Source organism: Castor canadensis, chromosome 5 (genome assembly GCF_047511655.1).
Source record: "Castor canadensis chromosome 5, mCasCan1.hap1v2, whole genome shotgun sequence".
In the NCBI taxonomy this organism is placed as follows: domain Eukaryota; kingdom Metazoa; phylum Chordata; class Mammalia; order Rodentia; family Castoridae; genus Castor; species Castor canadensis.
In genome coordinates, this window is record NC_133390.1 from 15,090,284 (window position 1) to 15,110,234 (window position 19,951).

At 34.6% G+C, this 19,951-nt stretch overlaps 1 protein-coding gene across 1 annotated transcript in view; it reads left to right on the top strand.

The window, feature by feature from the left end:
* Ltn1 (listerin E3 ubiquitin protein ligase 1) overlaps window positions 1-19,951 on the top strand; it is a 47,250-nt gene that overhangs the window by 12,608 nt on the left and 14,691 nt on the right. The window contains exons 7-18 of the mRNA XM_020152476.2: window positions 2,840-3,013; window positions 3,543-3,733; window positions 4,486-4,621; window positions 5,274-6,083; window positions 6,933-6,974; window positions 9,704-9,893; window positions 10,350-10,589; window positions 11,649-11,802; window positions 12,671-12,815; window positions 13,177-13,363; window positions 14,911-15,070; window positions 16,274-16,378. Coding sequence (XP_020008065.2) covers window positions 2,840-3,013; window positions 3,543-3,733; window positions 4,486-4,621; window positions 5,274-6,083; window positions 6,933-6,974; window positions 9,704-9,893; window positions 10,350-10,589; window positions 11,649-11,802; window positions 12,671-12,815; window positions 13,177-13,363; window positions 14,911-15,070; window positions 16,274-16,378 — 2,534 coding nt within the window. The remainder of the gene's footprint in view (window positions 1-2,839; window positions 3,014-3,542; window positions 3,734-4,485; window positions 4,622-5,273; window positions 6,084-6,932; window positions 6,975-9,703; window positions 9,894-10,349; window positions 10,590-11,648; window positions 11,803-12,670; window positions 12,816-13,176; window positions 13,364-14,910; window positions 15,071-16,273; window positions 16,379-19,951) is intronic.

Consider the following 19,951-nt stretch of genomic DNA (forward strand, 5'->3'; position numbering starts at 1 on the left):
TTTTATTGCATTTTCTATTTTGTTTTTACTGGTGTATAGGAAATCTTATGCTTTTGCATGTTACATCCAGTAAATCTTCCATACTCCTCTTGTTCTAATAGTTTCAGTCTTTTTAAATATTTTTTCTAGTTTGGTAGAGTGCTGCAATTACTGTTAGTTGTATTTCTTTCCAAGTCCTTGTATTTGTACATTTGTGTCTTTGTTATTTCCTTGTACTGAGTAGGTCCTCTAGTACTGCATTGGGTAGAAGAGTGATAGAATGAGGCTTTTTCTTCTTAAACTTTAATGGAAATAGTTCTAAACTTCCAATGTAGGTATGATATGTAGTGTTGATTTTGTAAAGCTCAAGAATTTCCTTTTTATTATTAGTTTACTGAATATTTCTGTCATGAATGATTGCTGGAATTTTCTTTATTGCTTATAAGTACAAGCATACAATTTTTCAGCCTTGTTTTTAAGAGACAAACTTAAAAATTTACCATTATTAAATGTCATGTCTTTTGGAGTTTTATTTGTTTTTTTTTTTTGCAGTACTGGGGTTTGAACTCAGGGCCTCATGCTTGCTAGGCAGGCACTCTACCAGTTGAGCTGCTCTGCCAGCCCATAAATGTCATGTCTTTTTAAGTACTCTGCTGACTGATTTGGTAATAAGATATACATATTTTATGGTTAGATTTACCTACATGTTGCTTCATTATATTTTTTCAGAACTGGGGATTGAGCTCAGGACCTCACACTTGCTAGGAAAGATCACTAGAGTTACACCTCCAGTCTTTTTGCTTTTAGTTTACTTTTCAGATAGAGTCTTTTGCTTTTGCCCGGGCTGGCCTTGCACCACGATCTTCATACCTCTGTCTTTTGAATAGCCTGGATTTCAGATATGCACTGCCATGCCTGGCTTGTTTTTGTTGTTGTTGTTGTTGTTTTTTGCAGTACTGGGGCTTGAATTCAGGGCCTTTATCTTGAACCACTCTACCAGCCCTATTTTTGTGGAGGGTTTTTTGAGATAGGGTCTCACAAACTATTTGCCCAGGCTAGCTTTGAACTGCGATTCTCCTGATCTCTGCTTCCTGAGTAACTAGGATTACAGGTGTGAGCCACTGGCACCTGGCTAGCCTGGCTTGTTTTTGAGAGAGGTTCTCACTGATTGTTGCCTGAGCTGGCCTTCAACTGTAATCATCCTGTGTCTACCTCCTGAGTAGCTGGGATTATAGGCATGTACCCCCACTTCTGGGTTCACTGTTATTCTTGAAAAATATTTTTTTTCAGGTGCAGTGTTACCTTTTGGCAGTTATTTTGTGTTGAAGATATTATTCTACTATCTTCTGATAAAGTCACTATTAGTCTTAATGACCTTTCTTGGAATATAGTTCATGTAGTTTAAGATTTAGTCTTTGTGTTTTTGCAGTTGCACTGCGTTGTATATTTATCTGGATTTCCTTTTATGTATCTTTGTATCTTCATTTATTTGGCTTCTTGAATGTGTGGATGGGAATATTTAATTGGCTCCGTAAAATTCTCAGCATATAATAGTATGGTAATTCCCTTGCTTTATTCTTTTTCTTTTGTCATTCTGATTAAATGTATCTTAAGCCCTCTTACTCTATTCTTTTGTTTTTATGCTTTCTTTGATGTTTTTCATCTTTTTGTCTCTTTATGCTGCTTTGTGGATAATTTCTTTTTCTCTGTCCTTTGGTTCACTGATTGATTCTCTCTTTATTTGTACCTAAGCTGCCTGACTCAGTCCATTCAGGCTACTATAACAAAATACCTCAGATGGAGTAATTTATAAATAATAGAAATTTATTTCTTACAATTGTGTGGGCTGGTAAGTTGAAGGTCAGGGTGCCAATAGATTCCTTGTCTGGTGAAGGCTTGCTTTGTCTCTTTCAAAGATGATGCCTTCTTGCTGCATCCTTACATATTGGAACAGACCGAATGGACAGACTTGCTCCCTCAGCCCTTTTGTAAGGCTGAGGGAATGAAATCCTGTTCATGAGGTGAAGCCCTAAAGATGTAATCACCTTCCAAAGACCCCACTTCTTAGTACTATCACATTGGCAATTAAGTTTCAGTATTTGAGTTGGTGGGAGAACACATTCAGACCTTAACATTTCCCTTGAACTGTGAATTGTGCTTTAAGTTTAAATTAATTTTTTAGTTTAGGAATTACATTTGGTTGTTTGTCAGATCTTTGATGTTTTTTCTAGGATCCCTTTTTCTGCAGATTTTTAAAGCTGTTGTTTCTTTAAATAACAATACTCATTGTTCTTAGTGAGTGTTGGACTGATGATTTTAAGATTTATAAAGTCTTGTATGATGTACTTCTTGTTTCTGCTGATCATGGCTTATAGTGTCTGTTTTTTTTAATAAGAACCTGTTTTATTTTTTTTCCAAATGCAGATATAAAAGTTTGCTCATGTTGTAAATATTGCTTCAAAGCAACAATCCTGTCTAATGCACCATCTGTCCTAATAGCGTATAAATGTAGATTTGTATCCATAGTGCAACATTGGCTCATCAAGGATTCATGGTGTCTTTTTGTTGTATGTCTCTATCAGAGGCCCCAAATGAAGGGTTCTGCTACTGAAAAGGATTTATGTTTGTTTTAGTCAAAGAAAAAGTAAAATTCCTTCTGTCTTCACTTTTGCCTTGGTAATTCCTAATGTCTTTTCAGCCATTTGATACTTTAAGGAAGATTTAACAAGTATTTTTATAGTATTTTTAGTTTTTATTAGCTATTTACTAACCCACTAGGGTTATGAGTTACTACCATAAATAAATCTTATCAAACTTCACTAGGTTTTAATTTAACTCTTCTTTTCATTTCCTCCTTCAGATCCGTTCAGCGTATTTTGAATTAGTTTCTGCTTTGTGCCAGCGCATTCCACAGTTGATGAAAGAGGAAGCTTCCAAAGTGAGCCCATCTGTTCTACTGAGCATTGATGACAGCGACCCCATTGTCTGCCCTGCTCTCTGGGAAGCTGTGCTGTATACACTTACAACTATTGAGGTATGTATGTGAGGGCACGTTTAGCACTCTAGGGATTGCTTGTCTTTGTCACTGAGTTTTACAGTCCTTAGAAAGAGAGAAAGAGAATACCATCATATTATAACATCCAATAGTTACTGTAAAAATGCTTTCCAAATTTAGTGTAAATCTTATGCTAACTATAAAATGGCATAGACTTTTAATTTTACTTTCTGTTTATTCAATATTAATTATTATTTAAGCTTTATGTCCTAATGCTGCAGAAAGTATATCTGAATCTTCTCTCTGTCTCCCAAGTAGCCTGGCTTCCTTTAAATTAAATGATTGTTTATATTCAATGTTGTCCTTTCAGCATATGGAATACATGATTTTAAGATGTGATACATTTGTAATTTCCGAGTTTTTGTTTTAATGGTGGTGAGAGAGGTAGTTTAACTTCTTTAAGTAAAATACTTGATTTTTTTTTGAGAGCCTGTTTGTCTTGTTTCTCTTAATTGGGAAAAATATGTTTCCGATCACTAATTAATATTTTAATCTTTTCTTTGGTTAGGACTGTTGGCTTCATGTAAATGCAAAAAAAAGTGTCTTTCCCAAGCTCTTAACTGTGGTTCGTGAAGGTGGCCGGGGCCTAGCAACTGTTATATATCCTTATCTCCTGCCATTTATCAGCAAACTCCCTCAGTCCATTACAGATCCAAAGTTGGATTTCTTTAAAAATTTCCTCACCTCTGTAGTTGCAGGGTAAGCAATTTTAATTCTGTATATTTAAAGCAAGAGACATTTTACTGGTTTTGTTCTTATTATTTTCTTCAGTTTTTCCAAATTGTATTGCTGTTCTTTAAACAATGTTTTCAGAGAAATATAATTGAATTAAAAAAATTTTTTTTTTTTTTTTTTTTAGTCAGGTCTAACTATGCTATCCAGGAGGGCCTTGAACTCCTGTGCTCAAGTGATCCTCCTGCCTTAGCTTGTTACATAGGTCAAGATTGCACCCAGCTCAGAGTTCTTTTCTTGAGTACATTCAAGGCTTCTATGGTTAGTGCCTAGCAGAAAGTTAGATAAATATGGTAAAACTCCTAGATGGGAAGTAGGCCATTTTACAAATTATTCATGCTTTTTTTTTTTTAAACATTGATAAATACTAATGTGTAAATGTAGAAAATGAGCCAGTGAAGTTTATTAAACGTTCCCTAAAGTTAGATATGATAGCTGATTGGATTGACCGCTACCATTATCTCTTTGGTTATGTCCTGTCTTTTAGATTTGTAGGTGGATTGACTCATGAACAGAAAATATCTTTTATCTTTTGCTAATACATTTTTGGAAATACAGTTTTTGTCATAATTCTTCAAGTTCTCATTGGCTGTATATTTTTCTTGTTTTTATTTTAAAAAAAGTCTTCCTTTGGCATGATGCCTTTTCAATATCTATTTTGGTGATACTGAGTTCTTATTTTCTTCATGAAAGAGTAATCCACAGTTACTATTTTGTAGACTGTCAACAGAGAGACTCAAAACCAGCTTTTCAGAGTGTTCAGCTGTAATATCTGCTTTTTTTGAATGCTTACGTTTCATAATGCAACAAAATTTAGGTGAGGAAGAGATTGAACAGATGCTCGTCAATGATCAGGTACTTGTAACATGAAAAATCATGTCTTTGCACATTGTAAAGAATCAGGCCATTTTTGGCAGTTATCCTTCCTTGTAAAGGTTTCATTTTTATAATTTACAAATTAAGTAATACGTATACCTGACCAGATTAGTTAAAAATTCTGTTAGTTGCTAGTGTCATGTCATGATGCCTGAGGACTAGTTATTAAGCTTATTAAATATTTCCAGTCTCTGGATTTAAAAACCCTGACTGTTTTAAAGAGGCAGTATAAAACAGAATTTGGGAAATGCTATTTATGGCCTTTCATATTATGTTTAAATTATGCAGTAATCATTTTGTTACTTCTGAAATACTCAGATACATTTATCTTTATGTGTGTGTGTGGCTGTACTGGGATTTTAATTTGGGGCTTCATACTTACTGGTAGGTGCTCTACCACTTGAACCACACCCCCAGCCTTATTTGACATTTTTTTTGAACAGATGTGCAAGTAATTCAGGTGGAATGTGATGAAATTGTTAAGCTTTATGTATGACAGGAAAATTATCTTTTTGAAGTTCTGGGGGAAAATTCACATTTTCAGTTATCAAATATGAAATTTTATAATACTTTGCAAATACCTTATTTAAATTTTCTCTTGGAAACTGAAATTTTTTACTTTCTTTTTCAGTTGATCCCTTTTATTGATACAGTTCTCAGAGACCCAGGATTGCAACATGAGCCACTGTTTGACCATTTAGCAGAAATTTTAACTTCCTGGGAAGCCAAAGCAGATGTGGAAAAAGATGATAAAATGGCTTATGACTTGGAGAGTGTGCTGTTCAATTTCTGGAAAAGACTGTCAGAGATCTGTGTTGAGAAAATCAATGAGCCTGAAGCTGATGTTAAGTGTGTTTTGAGTGTATCTAACCTATTACAGGTCCTTCAGAAGCCAAAGAGCCCACTGAAGTCAATTAAAAAGAAAAATAGTAAGGTTAGATTTGCTGATGAGGTACCTGAAAGTAATAAAGAAAATGAAAAATGTGTATCTTCTGAAGGAGAGAACAGTGAAGTCTCTGAATTAATGAGGGAATCTCTTCTCACTCCTAATTCTTCAGCCATTCTGTCTCCTTTAAGGAAAAAACCTTTGGAAGACTTAGTATGTAAACTTGCAGAGATGAGTATTAATTACATCAAAGAACAAAAGTCAGAGCAACATCTTCAGTTTCTTTCTACTCTGCTTGACTCATTCTCTTCAAGCCAAGTATTTAAAGTGCTCCTGGGTAATGAAAAAGAGAGTATTGTCAAAGCCAAACCTCTTGAAATAACCAGACTTGCACAGAAAAATCCCGCAGTGCAGTTTTTGTACCATAAACTAGTAGGTTGGCTAAATGAAGGTCAAAAGAAGGATGCTGGTTTCCTGGTGGACATTTTGTATAGTGCCCTCCGGTGCTGTGACAGTGACATGGAAAGAAAAGATGTCTTGGATGATCTAACTGAGGTATAACTATTGTATATCTTTTAAAATTTATAATATTTTAATTTTTTTTGGCAGCGCTAGACATTGAACTCAGTGCTTACTAGGCAGGTACTTTACCATTTGAATCACTCTGCCAGCCCTTTTTGCATTGTTTATTTTATTTTAGTTTTTTTAGCAGTATTGGGGTTTGCACTGGTTATTTTTGAGCTGGGGTCTTGCTGTATGCACGGGCCATCCTGGATTGTGATCCTCATATTGGCACTTTCCTGTGTAGCTGGAGTGTAGCTAGGATGAAAGGTACATGTCACCATGCCCAGCCATTGGTAGAGTTGCAGTCTCACGAACTATTTGCCCAGGATGGCCTCAAACCATGATCCTCCTGATCTCTACTTCTTAAGTAGCTAGGATTATAGACATGATCCACCACATCCGGCCTTATTTTTATTTTTTGGTAGTAGTTGGGTTTGAACTCAGAATCTAGAGCTTGCTAGGCAGGCACTCTTATCACTTGAGCCATGCCCAAAGCCCTAAATTTACATTAATAATAGATGATAAGAATAAACCTGCATGGGTTTGTTTTGCTTTGTTTTTTGGTTGTTTCTTGACTGTGAATGTAAATTAAAGACAAGCAGTATATTGTTTATTGTGATTTTGTGAGTATCTGAGACTTCTATATAGATGTTCAGCAATTCCAAGATGACAAAAAAAGTTTGTTAATAAAAAGGGGGAGGTCTTTCAGTCCATACTTTTTAAAGTTGAACTAGCTAAAAATGTTTTTAGTTTTGTATCGCTTAAATGGGGACTTCACTTACTTTTTAGGTTTTGCTGTTTATTCTAGCAGTTTGGTTCTAACTCTTTTTCTTCTTTCAGGAGGACCTGAAATGGAATTCTATTCTTCAGGTTATTGAAAAGGTACCTTAAGGATTTTTTTTCTTTTTTTGTGTGTGTGTATTTATGGGTATAGAAAGATGAAACACAGATATGTTCACACATTATAGTCAAGTGTCTATGTTAGAGAATTTCCTCACTATTATAAGTTTCTTTCCCTAGCTTGTGAAGACATTTACCTTTACCTTTTTGTAGTAGTATTTTTCTTGTTAGGACTCTCAGAAAAATGCACAGGCTCTGGAAAATCCAGTGTCTTTCCTAGCAAGTACCATAGGGGAGGTTAAACATTTTATCACCATAAGGCTATGGTTTCTGCTCTTATTTTATCACTTTTTCTTCTGTAAAAGTTACTCGAATGGTTCTAGCTTTGACTAGAGCACATCAGGAAATTATGTTTTCCCTACTTTGGAATGCTCTGCAGGCAAATTAAAATATTCCAGTTTTTGTATGATTTGATACTTGATTAAAGAAGAAAATTAGTGATTAAATTAATGAAATCAAAGAACACAAACAGTTCTGAGAATTTTTAAATGACTATTTCTTCCTAATGATATAAAAATGATATGGCTGACGATATTCCAACTAAAGACATGTTGTTATGAGTAGTTACCTTAATTCTTATTTTTTGATTGCTTTTCTGTTTTATGTAGATAATTCTTCTGTGTTTATAAGATTTTGTCTTAAAATCTTTGAAATTGTAAAGGCTAGTCAAAAGGTGGAATGCTTTTCTAGCAAGTGCAAGGCTGAGCTGTAACCCCAGTACTGCCAAAAAAAAAAACCAAAAAGAAAATTATAGTGAAAAACACATAATGTATGAAATTTACCACTGTGACCATTTCCTTCTTTTCTTTTTTTTTTTTTTCCAATCCTGAGGATTGAACCCTGGGCTGACATGTGACACAAGTACCCTATCATGGAGCTATCCCTCAGTCCTATCCTATTTCTAAGTGTTCAATAGTTTATTTATATTGTTGTATAACCAATCTCCACAACTTTTTCATCTTGTGAAACTTAAACTGTGGGCTGGGGACATAACTCTGTGTAAGAACACTTTCCTCGTATGTGCTAAGCCCTGAATTTTATCCCTTGTACTGAAAAACAAAAAACTAAAACGATTACCTTCATTAAATAGTAACTTCCCAATTCTCTCAGAAGTTTAGTTTTACAAAATACAAAATGTTAACATTTATTATTCACTGGGAAATATGCAAACATATACTATTTGCGTTAGTTTATCCAGTGCCTCCATGAAGAGCCAAATTATCAGATAGCTGCTTGAAAAGCCTAGAATCAGAGCATGGGGAATCAATAATTTGATATGAGTAAACTGAGGCGTCTATTTCAGACTTATGACTGTATTTGCCAGGTAGTCGAGCCACTCCTATTATCTGCTGAGAAAAGAGTATATTCTTCCTGAGCAGGGTTTGGAAATTCCTGAGCAATATTTGCTTCCTGTGCTTTCATGGTCCCTCACAGCTGCAGATTCTGTCACTAGATACAATAATGCATTGAGAAGTTGATCCTCCTGTCTCGTTAATTTTTAATGAGAGACATTCAGAAGCTTACTTTTTTTCTCCAGGATCCTACAAAATAGATTAGCCTTATTTGATAAACTACATTAGGAAAGCCAGTACTGTAGCCATTTAAACTGTAGTTTTTCTTGTTTTTTTGGAACCTAATTCTTTATTAGCAGGGCCCTAAAGTTAGTTTATTTAAAAGCAAACAAACAAGCAAAAAAAAGTAGAATTTTGAAACTGGAAAAGGACCTTAGAGTTTCCATAGGTTAATCTTTTCAGTTTACAAATTAAGAGATAGGTTTAGGTTGGTTAAGAGATTCGTCAAGGTCATGAAGCTACATTAATGGTAAACCTTGGACTAAAATACAAGGTCTGGTTGCCTATAATTTTTTAAATATAAAGATAAGCAATTTTTCAGGCACTACCCAATTGGCACTTGGATTTTTTTTTTCCAGATTGCTTTGAAATGAACCAAGTTGCAAATTCCTTTCTTCTCAGCCCTTAACGCAAAAGAAGCTCTGGGAACATGGATCTGCATGCTTTTGGGGGTGGATTTACTTGCTTCCCCACTCATGAAAATAAATAAGTTGCTGTCAGATACTGGTCCTAATAACTCTGTTTCAGAGAATTTGGGGAAATAAGTCCCATTGTTCATATTGAAGTAATTTACCATTCCTATACATTAATTGTTCTTTAATTTTGGAAAAATTAATGAACAAAAATGTAATATCTATAGCATTTATAAATCTATCTTCAAAGTTCATTCATTATTCATTGAACATATCTGCAGTGTTGATAGCAGGTATCAAAGAAGTTTAAGACAGTCTCTGCTTTCAAGGAATTTACAATCTCATTGGAAAGACAAGATACACACAGATGAAACATTTAAATAATAATACAATCCAGTAAGTGCTTTAGAAATTCAGAGAAAAGCAGTGATCACTGTGGGCTAGAGTGGATGGGGGAGACTTGGTAAAGCAGGAGGGATTTGTAATGATTTTTGAACAATGGATGGAATTTTAAAAAGTGAAAGTGAGGGGGAATATTTATGTTTGGGAGGACATGGAAGTGAAAATAAGCAGCCTCAGTGGGGAACAAGGAAGACACCAGTCTTCCTAGAACTTTAGGAGAAGGAGGAGGGGGGCGATAAAGTTGGGGTGGGGTCATGATGAAAGAAGGTAATATGGTGCAAGTTTGATCTTGTTTCTAATCTCTATTTTAATTTTATGGTTTTAGGCATGTTCTAGTTCAGTTAAACATGCTTTAGTGACTCCTTGGCTAAAAGGCAATGTCCTTGGAGAGAAATTGGTTACCTTGGCAGATTGTCTTTGTAACAAGGAATTGGAATCCACAGTATCTTCAGAATCTTACTTCTTAGAAAGATGGACTCTTCTAAGTTTGGTATTATCGCAACATGTTAAAAATGGTAGGGAATATCTGGCTTTTATTTTCAACTTTTGGGGGGATTCCATGCTGCTCAGTTTGCATATTATTGATTGAGAATAATTAAGACTTACTCATTCAAATAATGTTAATTTTATAAGCACCCCAAATAACAATCTTTATGTTGTGACTTCAAAGATATTTAAAATTTTGTTTTATATCTAAAAGGTTTGGAATACAACAGCTGCCCACTCTTAACATTGTAGACCATTGCTGATTTTTACTTGATTTAAAACTGCTTTTATTACTAGTGAGTTTTTAGGTATCAGAAGACGGATTGATTTGTTGATAAAATTTTCTTTTTCTAATATTTAAGCATCTTAAAGCAAACTTACAAACAAACAAAAAACAAATCTACATGGTTACTGATCCAAACTAATTTACTTAAAAATACATTACTAATATTTATTTTTTATCTGTTTGGACTTTTTTTCTCTAGATTACGTGATTGGAGAAATATATGTTGAAAGAATTATTGTTAAGCTTCATGAAACTTTATCCAAAACAAAGAAATTGTCAGAAGTTGAAAATAGTGACTCAACAGTGTCTTTTATCTGTGATGTGATCTATAACTATTTCAGCTCAGCAAAAGGATGCTTGCTAATGCCATCATCTGAAGATTTATTGTTAACTCTCTTTCAGTTATGTGCTGAGAGCAAAGAACAAACACACTTGCCAGGTAATAGCCTACTGCTCAAATGTTTTGTTGGGAATATCCGGCTCTGACCTTCATAGTGAGTGTAAGTACAGGGGCTTTATTAATTGAATCATACTGTGTCTGAAAGCTTAAAGCATTTTGAGTAAGTAGCTATAGTCATTAACACTTTCAGTTTTAGAAACCGAGTTAAAGATGTATACAGACATTATGTCTGAAGTACTTACTTGCTATCAGAGAAACAGCCTTGGAAGGGGCCATAATAGAGGACTTAAAAATCTTAATCTTAGTGCCCCTCTACTCTGTAGCTTTAATAATTTCCTCTTTTTGTGGTACTGGGGTTTGAACTCAGGGCCTTGTACTTGCTATGCAGGTGCTCTACCACTTGAGCTGTGCTGCCAGCCCTTGTTAATGTTTTGATGCCTCAGTTTCCTTACTTATAAAAGGAAGATAATATCTATTATAGTGAAAATCATTCAGTCTTAGTATATATCAAGATGAAATTGAGATTGTCTTGTAAGGACTATATTATTGTCATATTTGTTAATTCAGGTTTATTATTGAAAGGAACATAAAAAATACTGTTGAGGGAGAACCCTCCTCCTCCAACTCTTTCTTTAATACTAACCTCTCTATTTGAAAATGGTAATTAACTTTTAAAATCTTATCATTTTACATTGATAAGACGCTAACTAGCTTGTATTATTGCATGTGTACTGTAGTAAACCCTTTGGCAATTAAATTTTAATTTTGTGTTTTCTTTTTAAAATGGTTTCTTAAAGATCTCAGATCTGCAATGAGTTTTCAGATACTTTGTACTGATTAGAATGAATGCAGTGAGAAACTGGGTGCCAGTGGTTCATGCCTGTAATCCTAGCTTCTCAGAAGTCAGAGATCAGGAGGATTGCAGTTTGAAGCCATCTTGGGCAAATAGTTCTTGAAACTCAAAAAAACCCACCACACAAATAAAAACGGCTGATGGAGTGGCTCAAGGTGTAGGCCACAAGTCCAAACCCCAGTGCTGCTAAATAAATAGAATTAATGCATTGAGATTACAAATTTCTGTTGATATCTTGATTTTAGATTTTCTAATCTGTAAACTGAAAAATACTTGGCTCTCTGGTGTAAGTTTGTTGGTTCATCAAACTGGCAGTACATATAAACAGAGTACCTTCCTACGTTTGTCTGCTCTGTGGCTGAAGAACCAAGTTCAGTCTTCATCTTTGGATAACACAAGGTAACTTTTTTGTGTTCAGTTGCAGTGTCTCTTTTATGTTTAATGATTGTCCTTAAACATCATTAAACAAGATTCCATGCCAGACATGGTGGTGTAAACCTATAATTCTAGTGCTGGGGAAGCCGAACCAGGAGGACTACATGCAGTGCAAGGCATTTATGAGCTACATAGCAAGAGCTTATCTCAAAATAAATAAATAAAAGAATGAAAGGTTCCGTGATTAGTGTGCCTATTAAAAGCCACTTATTAATGTAAAAATGCTAAGAGAAGCTCCAAACAAAAAGATTTTTTTCAAGATCATGTAGTTCTAATGATCATTCATGTAATTGTCATCAAAGAATGATTTGTTTTATCTGTGGACTTCCTTCTAATTTGGAGTCAGTCAATGAGGTGAATGTGGTACGGTTCTGTGTCCAAGGCTAGTATGGATTGTTAACCATAAACTCTCCTGGACACCACACATTCTGATTGCTTTGGTTATTTATTTTTGGAACATGTAGCCACTGCTTGAAGGTGTTTAATTGCAGCTTTATTTCACATATCCTTCCTAAATCCATACAGTGAAAGTGAGAACAGATAATGTATCTGAGATTTAGGAGTTAAGTCAAATAATTGTGCTCTTTTCATTGAATTAGGCAGCAATAGTTCAGAAATTTCCAATTTGAAATTGGTCAGGTAGGTCCCTTATATTCTGATAATTCCCAGTTTGACTCTGTATAACTAGAGGACCAGGGGGTGAATTACTGACCTCTATTTTTATTTTTATCTTTTTTTGTTTAGGTTTCTCATAAGGTATTTAACATGTACCAGAATGTTTGAACTAGTCACAGTGTAACTCCAATGGTTACATTCTTTGCCTTATTTTCAGTCTACAGGTTCTCTTGTCTGCTGTAGAGGATTTGCTAAATACTTTTCTAGAAAGTGAAGATACTTGTCTTTTGGAAGTTTATATTGCAAGTGTAATGCCAAACAGCAACGAGTGGGAAAAGATGAGACATTCTCTTCCTATTCAGGTGTGTTTGAGATTGGAGGTGCAAATCTCATTCTGAAGTTTGGGTTTCATGCAGGATTGAGTATTTTTATTTTCTAGGGAAGAAAACAAAATAAATGAGTATACTGCTTTCCATTTATGTCTCTGAACTCTCATATTGGGTGTTTGATGATAAAACTCTACATACAAAGGTGAATAAGATCTGGTTCTGTCATGTTGATAGGTTGATAATTCTTAGAGTTCAAAACCAAACCTCTTGGTTTCTAGTTTATTTTGCTAGTAAACTACATATGCTAATAAGTTCATTTTTTACATCTGCATAGATAGTAAATAATTTAGAATATCTAATGATATTGTGTATAATTTATGTGTTCTTTTTACAGTGGTTACACAGACCTCTTTTAGAGGGAAGATTGAGTTTAAATTATGAGTGTTTCAAAACAGATTTTCAGGAACAAGATACAAAGACACTTCCCAGCCATTTGTGTACCTCAGCATTATTGAGCAAAATAATCTTAGTGGCACTGAAAAAGAAAATAGTCCTAGATAATAATGTGCTTGAGAAAATAAGTAAGTACATATGATGAACCAGATAGACATAATGTACAAATAAATGTAACTTTTAGGTAACTTTGATTATACTGTAGTTTAAAATATATAGCTTGCTATTAACTGTTTTAGTGATAGGAAACTTGAGGTTATTTAAGTGATAAGTGTTAAATTGCAAGTTAGATGTAGAAATGCTGAAGTCTTGCTGTAATCTGACTAAATCACACCATAATTTTGTATTACTCAAGATGGTCTAACATCAGATTAAGCAAAATCTCTGTCACATTACCCCCACCTTCCCCCACCCAACACTCCCCCTCCCTCAGAAAAAAAATTGGGTGTAAGGCTTTGGTCATGGTTTCTGAGTTTTCTCTTGATTTGTGAACCTCCACTTTTCAATGCACAGTGCTCTAATTGTTTTCCTCACAAATAGAGATTCAAATATTGAATCCCAAGAGCAGTTAGGACCTCAGCAAATTTCTTCTTCTAGGACATGGCTTAGCACTGTAAGTATAACATACAAGATGCTATTAAATTGCACAAATCCTGTGTCAGTCTTGCAAGCCCTCAGCTATAACACTGTTACTAGTGTGCTCTATGGAAGAAAGCTGAAACACCTCTTTTGGTCAGCCAGACACATTTAGTGAAGGACAAGGAGCTAAGACTACCTACAGTTGATGTCGCTTAGAGTGAATCTGTCTATAAACACAAAACTGGGAATTAGAGTAATACTTTATTTTTGTTAATTGCTGGTTACAAACTGGCAATACTATTTAGTTTTCTTATCAGTGCTGTCAAATACTATTATTGTTTTTATTAGCTTGATGAGAGTTACTTGTGAAGGTAGGATTAGCTTTTGAGCCAGGTCTCAAGGCTTCTGACTATCCTGTCTATACATGGTTTTATAAAAGGGAGTTATGACTGTGTTACATATTAGACTCCTTTGATTGCCAGGTTTTGTGATATACACTTGCTTATTTAATCTCAAAACACTCCTGTGAGGTAGGTCATAGTATCCCAATTGGTAACTGTGTATGTTCAGCTCAAGAAAGACACAGATTTTTATCTAGACCAATCTATTTCTGATGGCCATGCTTTCTTACGGTTTCATACTGCCTTCCATTTTTTTTTTTCTAAATCACATTGGCACAAAGTTCTCAACATCAGATCTTGGATCCCTTAGTTGTTTTGCCTGTATGCAACTTGCTAGTTGTGCCAAAATAATAGCTAGCTAATCAGAAAAAAGACCAAATAAGATTTGGAAAGAAGGTGGTATTTTTTTGTTTCGAGAAAGGTCTTACTAAGTTGTCCAGGCCGCTCAAATTCTCAGTCTTCTTGCCTCAGCCTCCTAAGTAGCTGGGACTACAGGCCTGTGCCACTGTGCATATCAGGCAACTGATCTCGGTCCTCATTATCCTTCAGCATCTCAGCAGATTTGAAAATTGGTTGAGTGATATTTTGAGATTAGTGGGCACAGCAAGTTTAGAAAATGGGGCAGAGAAGTGAAAGTGATATGAGGGTTTGGTCACCATGCACATTTGATGATTCAGTGCTATCCATTTTATTAGTTGCAGAATTGCTCTATTCATTGCAGTGGTGTGAAGAGCTAGACAATCCACCCATTTTTCTAACTGGATTTTGTGAAATGCTTCAAAAAATGAGCATTACCTATGATAACTTATGTGCACTTGGTAATACTTCTAACCTTTTACATCTGTTATTTAACAGGTAAGAATCACTTTCAGTTTCTGTTTTTAAAATTGTTTTACTTGTTTATAGCTTTATTTTCTATGGCAGGTACACCCACTTTATGCTGATGTTTTATTGGGAGATGATCTAAGTACTCCCTATTCATGAGAGCTACTTCCTATTCAGGAGGCAGATGACAATGATAAAAATGGAAGCCTGGAGAAATTGTCTTAGTTGTTGTCTGTGACTTCCTCCCACAGTGCTTTCAAATTCAACTTGTACTTTAATTGTACCTGTAGATGTGTCTTAATGTCATAAATGTGAATCGCCTTCCCTATATGAGGAAGGTTGATAAGAAAACAGTTGTTGTGGACATTTTGGTAGATATTTCGTTTTTTCTTTTTTTTTTTTTTTGTGGTACTGCAGTTTGAACTTGGGGCCTTGCACTTGGCAGGAGGGTGCTGTACCACATGAGTACAAGCCCGGCTCTTTTTGCATTAGTTACTATTCACGAAGGGTCTCATGTTTTTGCCCAGTGTTGGTCTTGGACCTCAATTTTCCTATCTGTGCCTCCCATATAGTTGGGAGTACAGTAGTATGCTAGTATGCCTGGCTGATTTGTTGAGATGGGGGCCTCACTAACTTTTTTGCCTAGGCTGGCCTTGAACTATGACTTCCCTGTCTGCTACCTGAGTAGCTGGGATTATAGGCATGAGCCACCACATCTGGCAGATGGTTAGCTTTTTAAGATTACTTTTTCCTTAAAAATTATCAGTTGTCTATAGTATTTTGAGCAAGTTTTGTAGTATCAGAGGACTTAAGCCTCCTGTCTAATCCCAATCACATATTTGACACTCCCAACTTTCCTCAGTGGGTGTTTGTACTCCTTGGTTCTTCACCTTAAATCAGCCCATCTGTCCTCTGGGAGATGTCCTTTTCTCAGTTGTAGCATGTGATCTTCATGACTAATCTGTAAGATCATCTCTTCTTTTGGGACACAAGGGGCACTGGAATTATTGCCTTGGGATGAGAGCTCAGGTGTGGCTGTAGAGAACAACTGAAAGTCTAAACTCCCAATTTGTTGAGTAATAAGTGGTGGTTCCTTGGGTACAAAGTTTTAGGTGAATTGATGCCCTCATAAAGTGGTTCATTTAGTTCTGGACAAGGAATCTGAGCAGTCAGAGTTTAAAGATCTTATTAAGAACAGTTTCACAATCCAATATAATGTTTTTTCTTTTTTAGATCCAGGGAAAATGGCACACTTTGGTCTCTCATTATTGCTAAATTGATCCTTTCCCGAAGCATTTCATCTGATGAAGTAAAACCACATTATAAAAGAAAAGAAAGGTATCCTCAATTAAAACGTTTTTATTTTACAATTTATTGTAATTGCTCAATTTAGCAATCCCCAATTAATGAACAATCTAATAAATCAAGAAAATAAAGTTTAAAAAAATGAGGAAATTAAATATAGGAAATAAGTAAACACACCTTTTTTTTAAGGAAACATTTTTAACTTTATGACATTTATGGAATTTTATACTTAGTTTAAATAAATAGCCTCTTCTTCCTTCACTTTATTAGCTATTTGAGAGTAATAGGGACAGTTACTTCTCTGGAACACAGTAAATGTGTTAAAACAGAGAAGTACTTTGTGAGGTTGGATGTGCTGTTGAGGCTCAGCATTCAAATTAGCATTTGGCTGAGATTTACTGATAACGTTTTAAATGTGCTGATTTATCAAGAGGAATGCTGAATGATAAGTCTATGTTGTAATTTTGGCTTTTTTATTGTATTTTTTTTCTGGTTACAGAAGTAATAGAGAACTAAGAGTTATTAGAACTAATTACTAATTAGATGGATATATACTTGACTAGAAAATTCAATAGCTTTTTATTCACCAGTAATAAACAATCTAGAAATGGAGTGGGAGTAGAGCTTTCATTCACAATGGCTACAAAGCTATACATACCCAGACATAAATTTAACCAAAATTACAAGTATAAAACTTTAATAAAGATCATAAAAGAAGCCAGGCACTAGTGGCTCGCACCTGTAATCCTAGCTACTCAGGAGGCAGAGATCAAGAAGATCGTGGTTTGAAGCCAGCCTGGGCAAGTAAGTTCACAATACCCCATTTCAAAAATACCTAATACAAAAAAGGGCTGGTGGAGTGGCTCAAGGTGTAGGCCCTGAGTTCAAGCCTTGGTACTGCAAATAAATAAATAAATAAAAAGATCATTAAAGAAGATGAAAATATAAATTGTAAAAATAGTTGTATCAACCTGATTTTATTGTAATCTTATTTTCAACAACACTTTTTAAAAAATTTGATAAAATGTTCTAAACATAGTATACTTTTGAAGGAAAAAGTGCTCAGGAGTAGCAAGGAAAGTTTTGAAAGAAATATGCGAAAGGGAATTGACCCTACTAAATATAAGGTATGTTATTAAATTCTAGCAATTAGCATGTGGAATTAAAAAATCAGTAGATTCACATGTAGAGTCCCAAAGCCAGTCATGTGTATGTGTTTGTGTGTTTTGATACAGGCAGTATTTCAAATCAATGAAGTGCATCAGTACTAAATGATGGCAGGAAAATTGGATTTGTAGTAAAAAATATAATGAGACTCTTTACATGTATATTATACATTAAAAACAAAGTTCAGATAAAAGATAAATGTGAAGAATGGATTTATAAAAGTATTAATGGCAACAAGAGACTGTGTATAATCCTTTTTTTGGTAGGACTGGAGTTTCATCTCACGGTTTCATGCTTGTAAAGCAGGTCCTCTCCTTCTTGAGCCACACCTCCAGTTCATTTTGCTCGGATTACTTTGGAGATGGAGTCTTGAGAACTCTTTGTTGGGCTGGCCTCAAACTATGATTCTCCTGATGTCAGATTCCCAAGGAGCTAGGATTACAGGTGTGAGCCACTGGTGCCAGTCTAGACTGTGTAATCTTGACATGGGCAAGAGCTTAAATCACAGAATTTAGAATCCATAAAGAAAAAGTTAAATATTTCATTTTATCAAAGTGAAAACTTCTTACAACCTAAGTGCTCATCGGTGGATGAATGGTTAGACAAAAATGAGGTATGGGATATGATTCAGCTTTAAACAGAAAAGAAATTCTGACATGCTACCATATGGATGAACCTTGAGGACATTATAGAGAGTGAATCAGTCAGTCATAAAATGACAAGTACCCAAGAGTCCAGAAACTGAGTAGTCAAATTTACAGGACAGGAAGTAGAATTGGGGTTGTCGGGCTGGAAGGGGTAATGGGGAATTCTTACTTAGTGAGTGGAGTTTCAGTTCTGTGAAATGAGACAAGTTATGTAGATTAGTTATACAACTAGGTAAATAGACTTTTGAAATCTCTGAATTTAAAAGTGATCAAATAGAAGTTTTATATTATGTGTATTTTTTCACAAAAATTAAAAATATTTTTTAAATGAAAACATGACAAAAGTAAATGATTTCAGGGATGAAACAATGGAAAAAGACATTTGCAAATTAATTATTTTCTGTAGTGGGTAAATAGTTTATATGGATCAGTAAAAACATCTAAATTGAAAAGCGTGATAAGAACTTGATTGTAAATGAAATGAGCAAAGGTAATTCAGTCATGGACTGTGGAATATGGCCTTATTAATAATTGCAGAAGCACAAATTAAAAGCAGCACATTTTATCTACCATATTGTCATAAATTAAAATATTCATTAAGTGTGCAGGAAAGCAGTCACATTTGTGCATTTTTAGTGGAAGCATGAATTCATTATGCTTTCTCAAAAAAAATTATCAAAATATAATGCATTCAGATCTTTTGAGTTTGCATTCCATTTCTAGGAACCTAGCCTAAAGAGATATTGGTACATATTCAGAATAATATCTGCTCCAGGACATTATTTTTTTTAAAGAGCAAAAACTTTGGGGAAAGAACTTAGGTATCCATAATAGAGAAATTATGTTAAATTATAAAAATCCATAGTATAGAGTGTTATGCTTTGTTTTCATTATTTAGCTTTAAAATAAAATAATTTATACCTAATATCTTCTAATATAAACAGATCTACAAAATGTGTAAGTGGCAAATAATTGGAATGGTAAATTTAGCTTGATCCCATTTAAACAACAACAAAAAAAACCCAACTATGTATGTACATATATAAGTATCAGTTCAGAGAAAGGACACACAGCTGGTACTCTTTAAAATTTCTCTCTCTCTTTTTTCGTGGTATGGGGCTTGAACTCAGGGTCTCACGCTTGCCAGGCAGGTGCTCTACCACTTTAGCAAATCCACCAGCCCTGTTTTTTGAGTTGGGTATTTTCTAGATAGGGTCTTGAGAACTTTTTGCACAACCTGGCTTTGAACTGTGATCCTCCTGATCTCTGCCTCTGAGTATATAGGATTACAGGTGTGAGCCACTGGTACTTGACTCATCAATTGACTCTTGAAAGTAATTAAAAAAAAAATTTTTTTTTTTGGTTGGCCCTGGTGTTTGAACTCAAGGCCTCACGCTTCTTAGACAGGTGCTCTTACAACTTGTGCCACTCCACCAGCTCAATTGACTCTTTAAGAGTACATAATCATGTTTTGCTAGTATAATACATTGTTTTTCCTCAGTCAAACCCAGAGCCTCATGCATGTTGAGCAAGCACTGAGCTATACTCCTGGTCCACTTGTATTATTAAAAAAAAAATCATAACACATATGCTTATTTCAAAAATTAGAAATATTCAGAAAAGCAAAAAATGTGTTTGTAATTTCACTATCCAGAATCAGAAATTGTCATGGTTTCTTTTGTTTCTCTGTACAAGTATTTTATATAATGAAATTATTAGTTCTTTTGAATAGACAGAATAAGAAGTATTTTGTAAAATTACTGCACATATAGAATAAATATTCATATTTTTC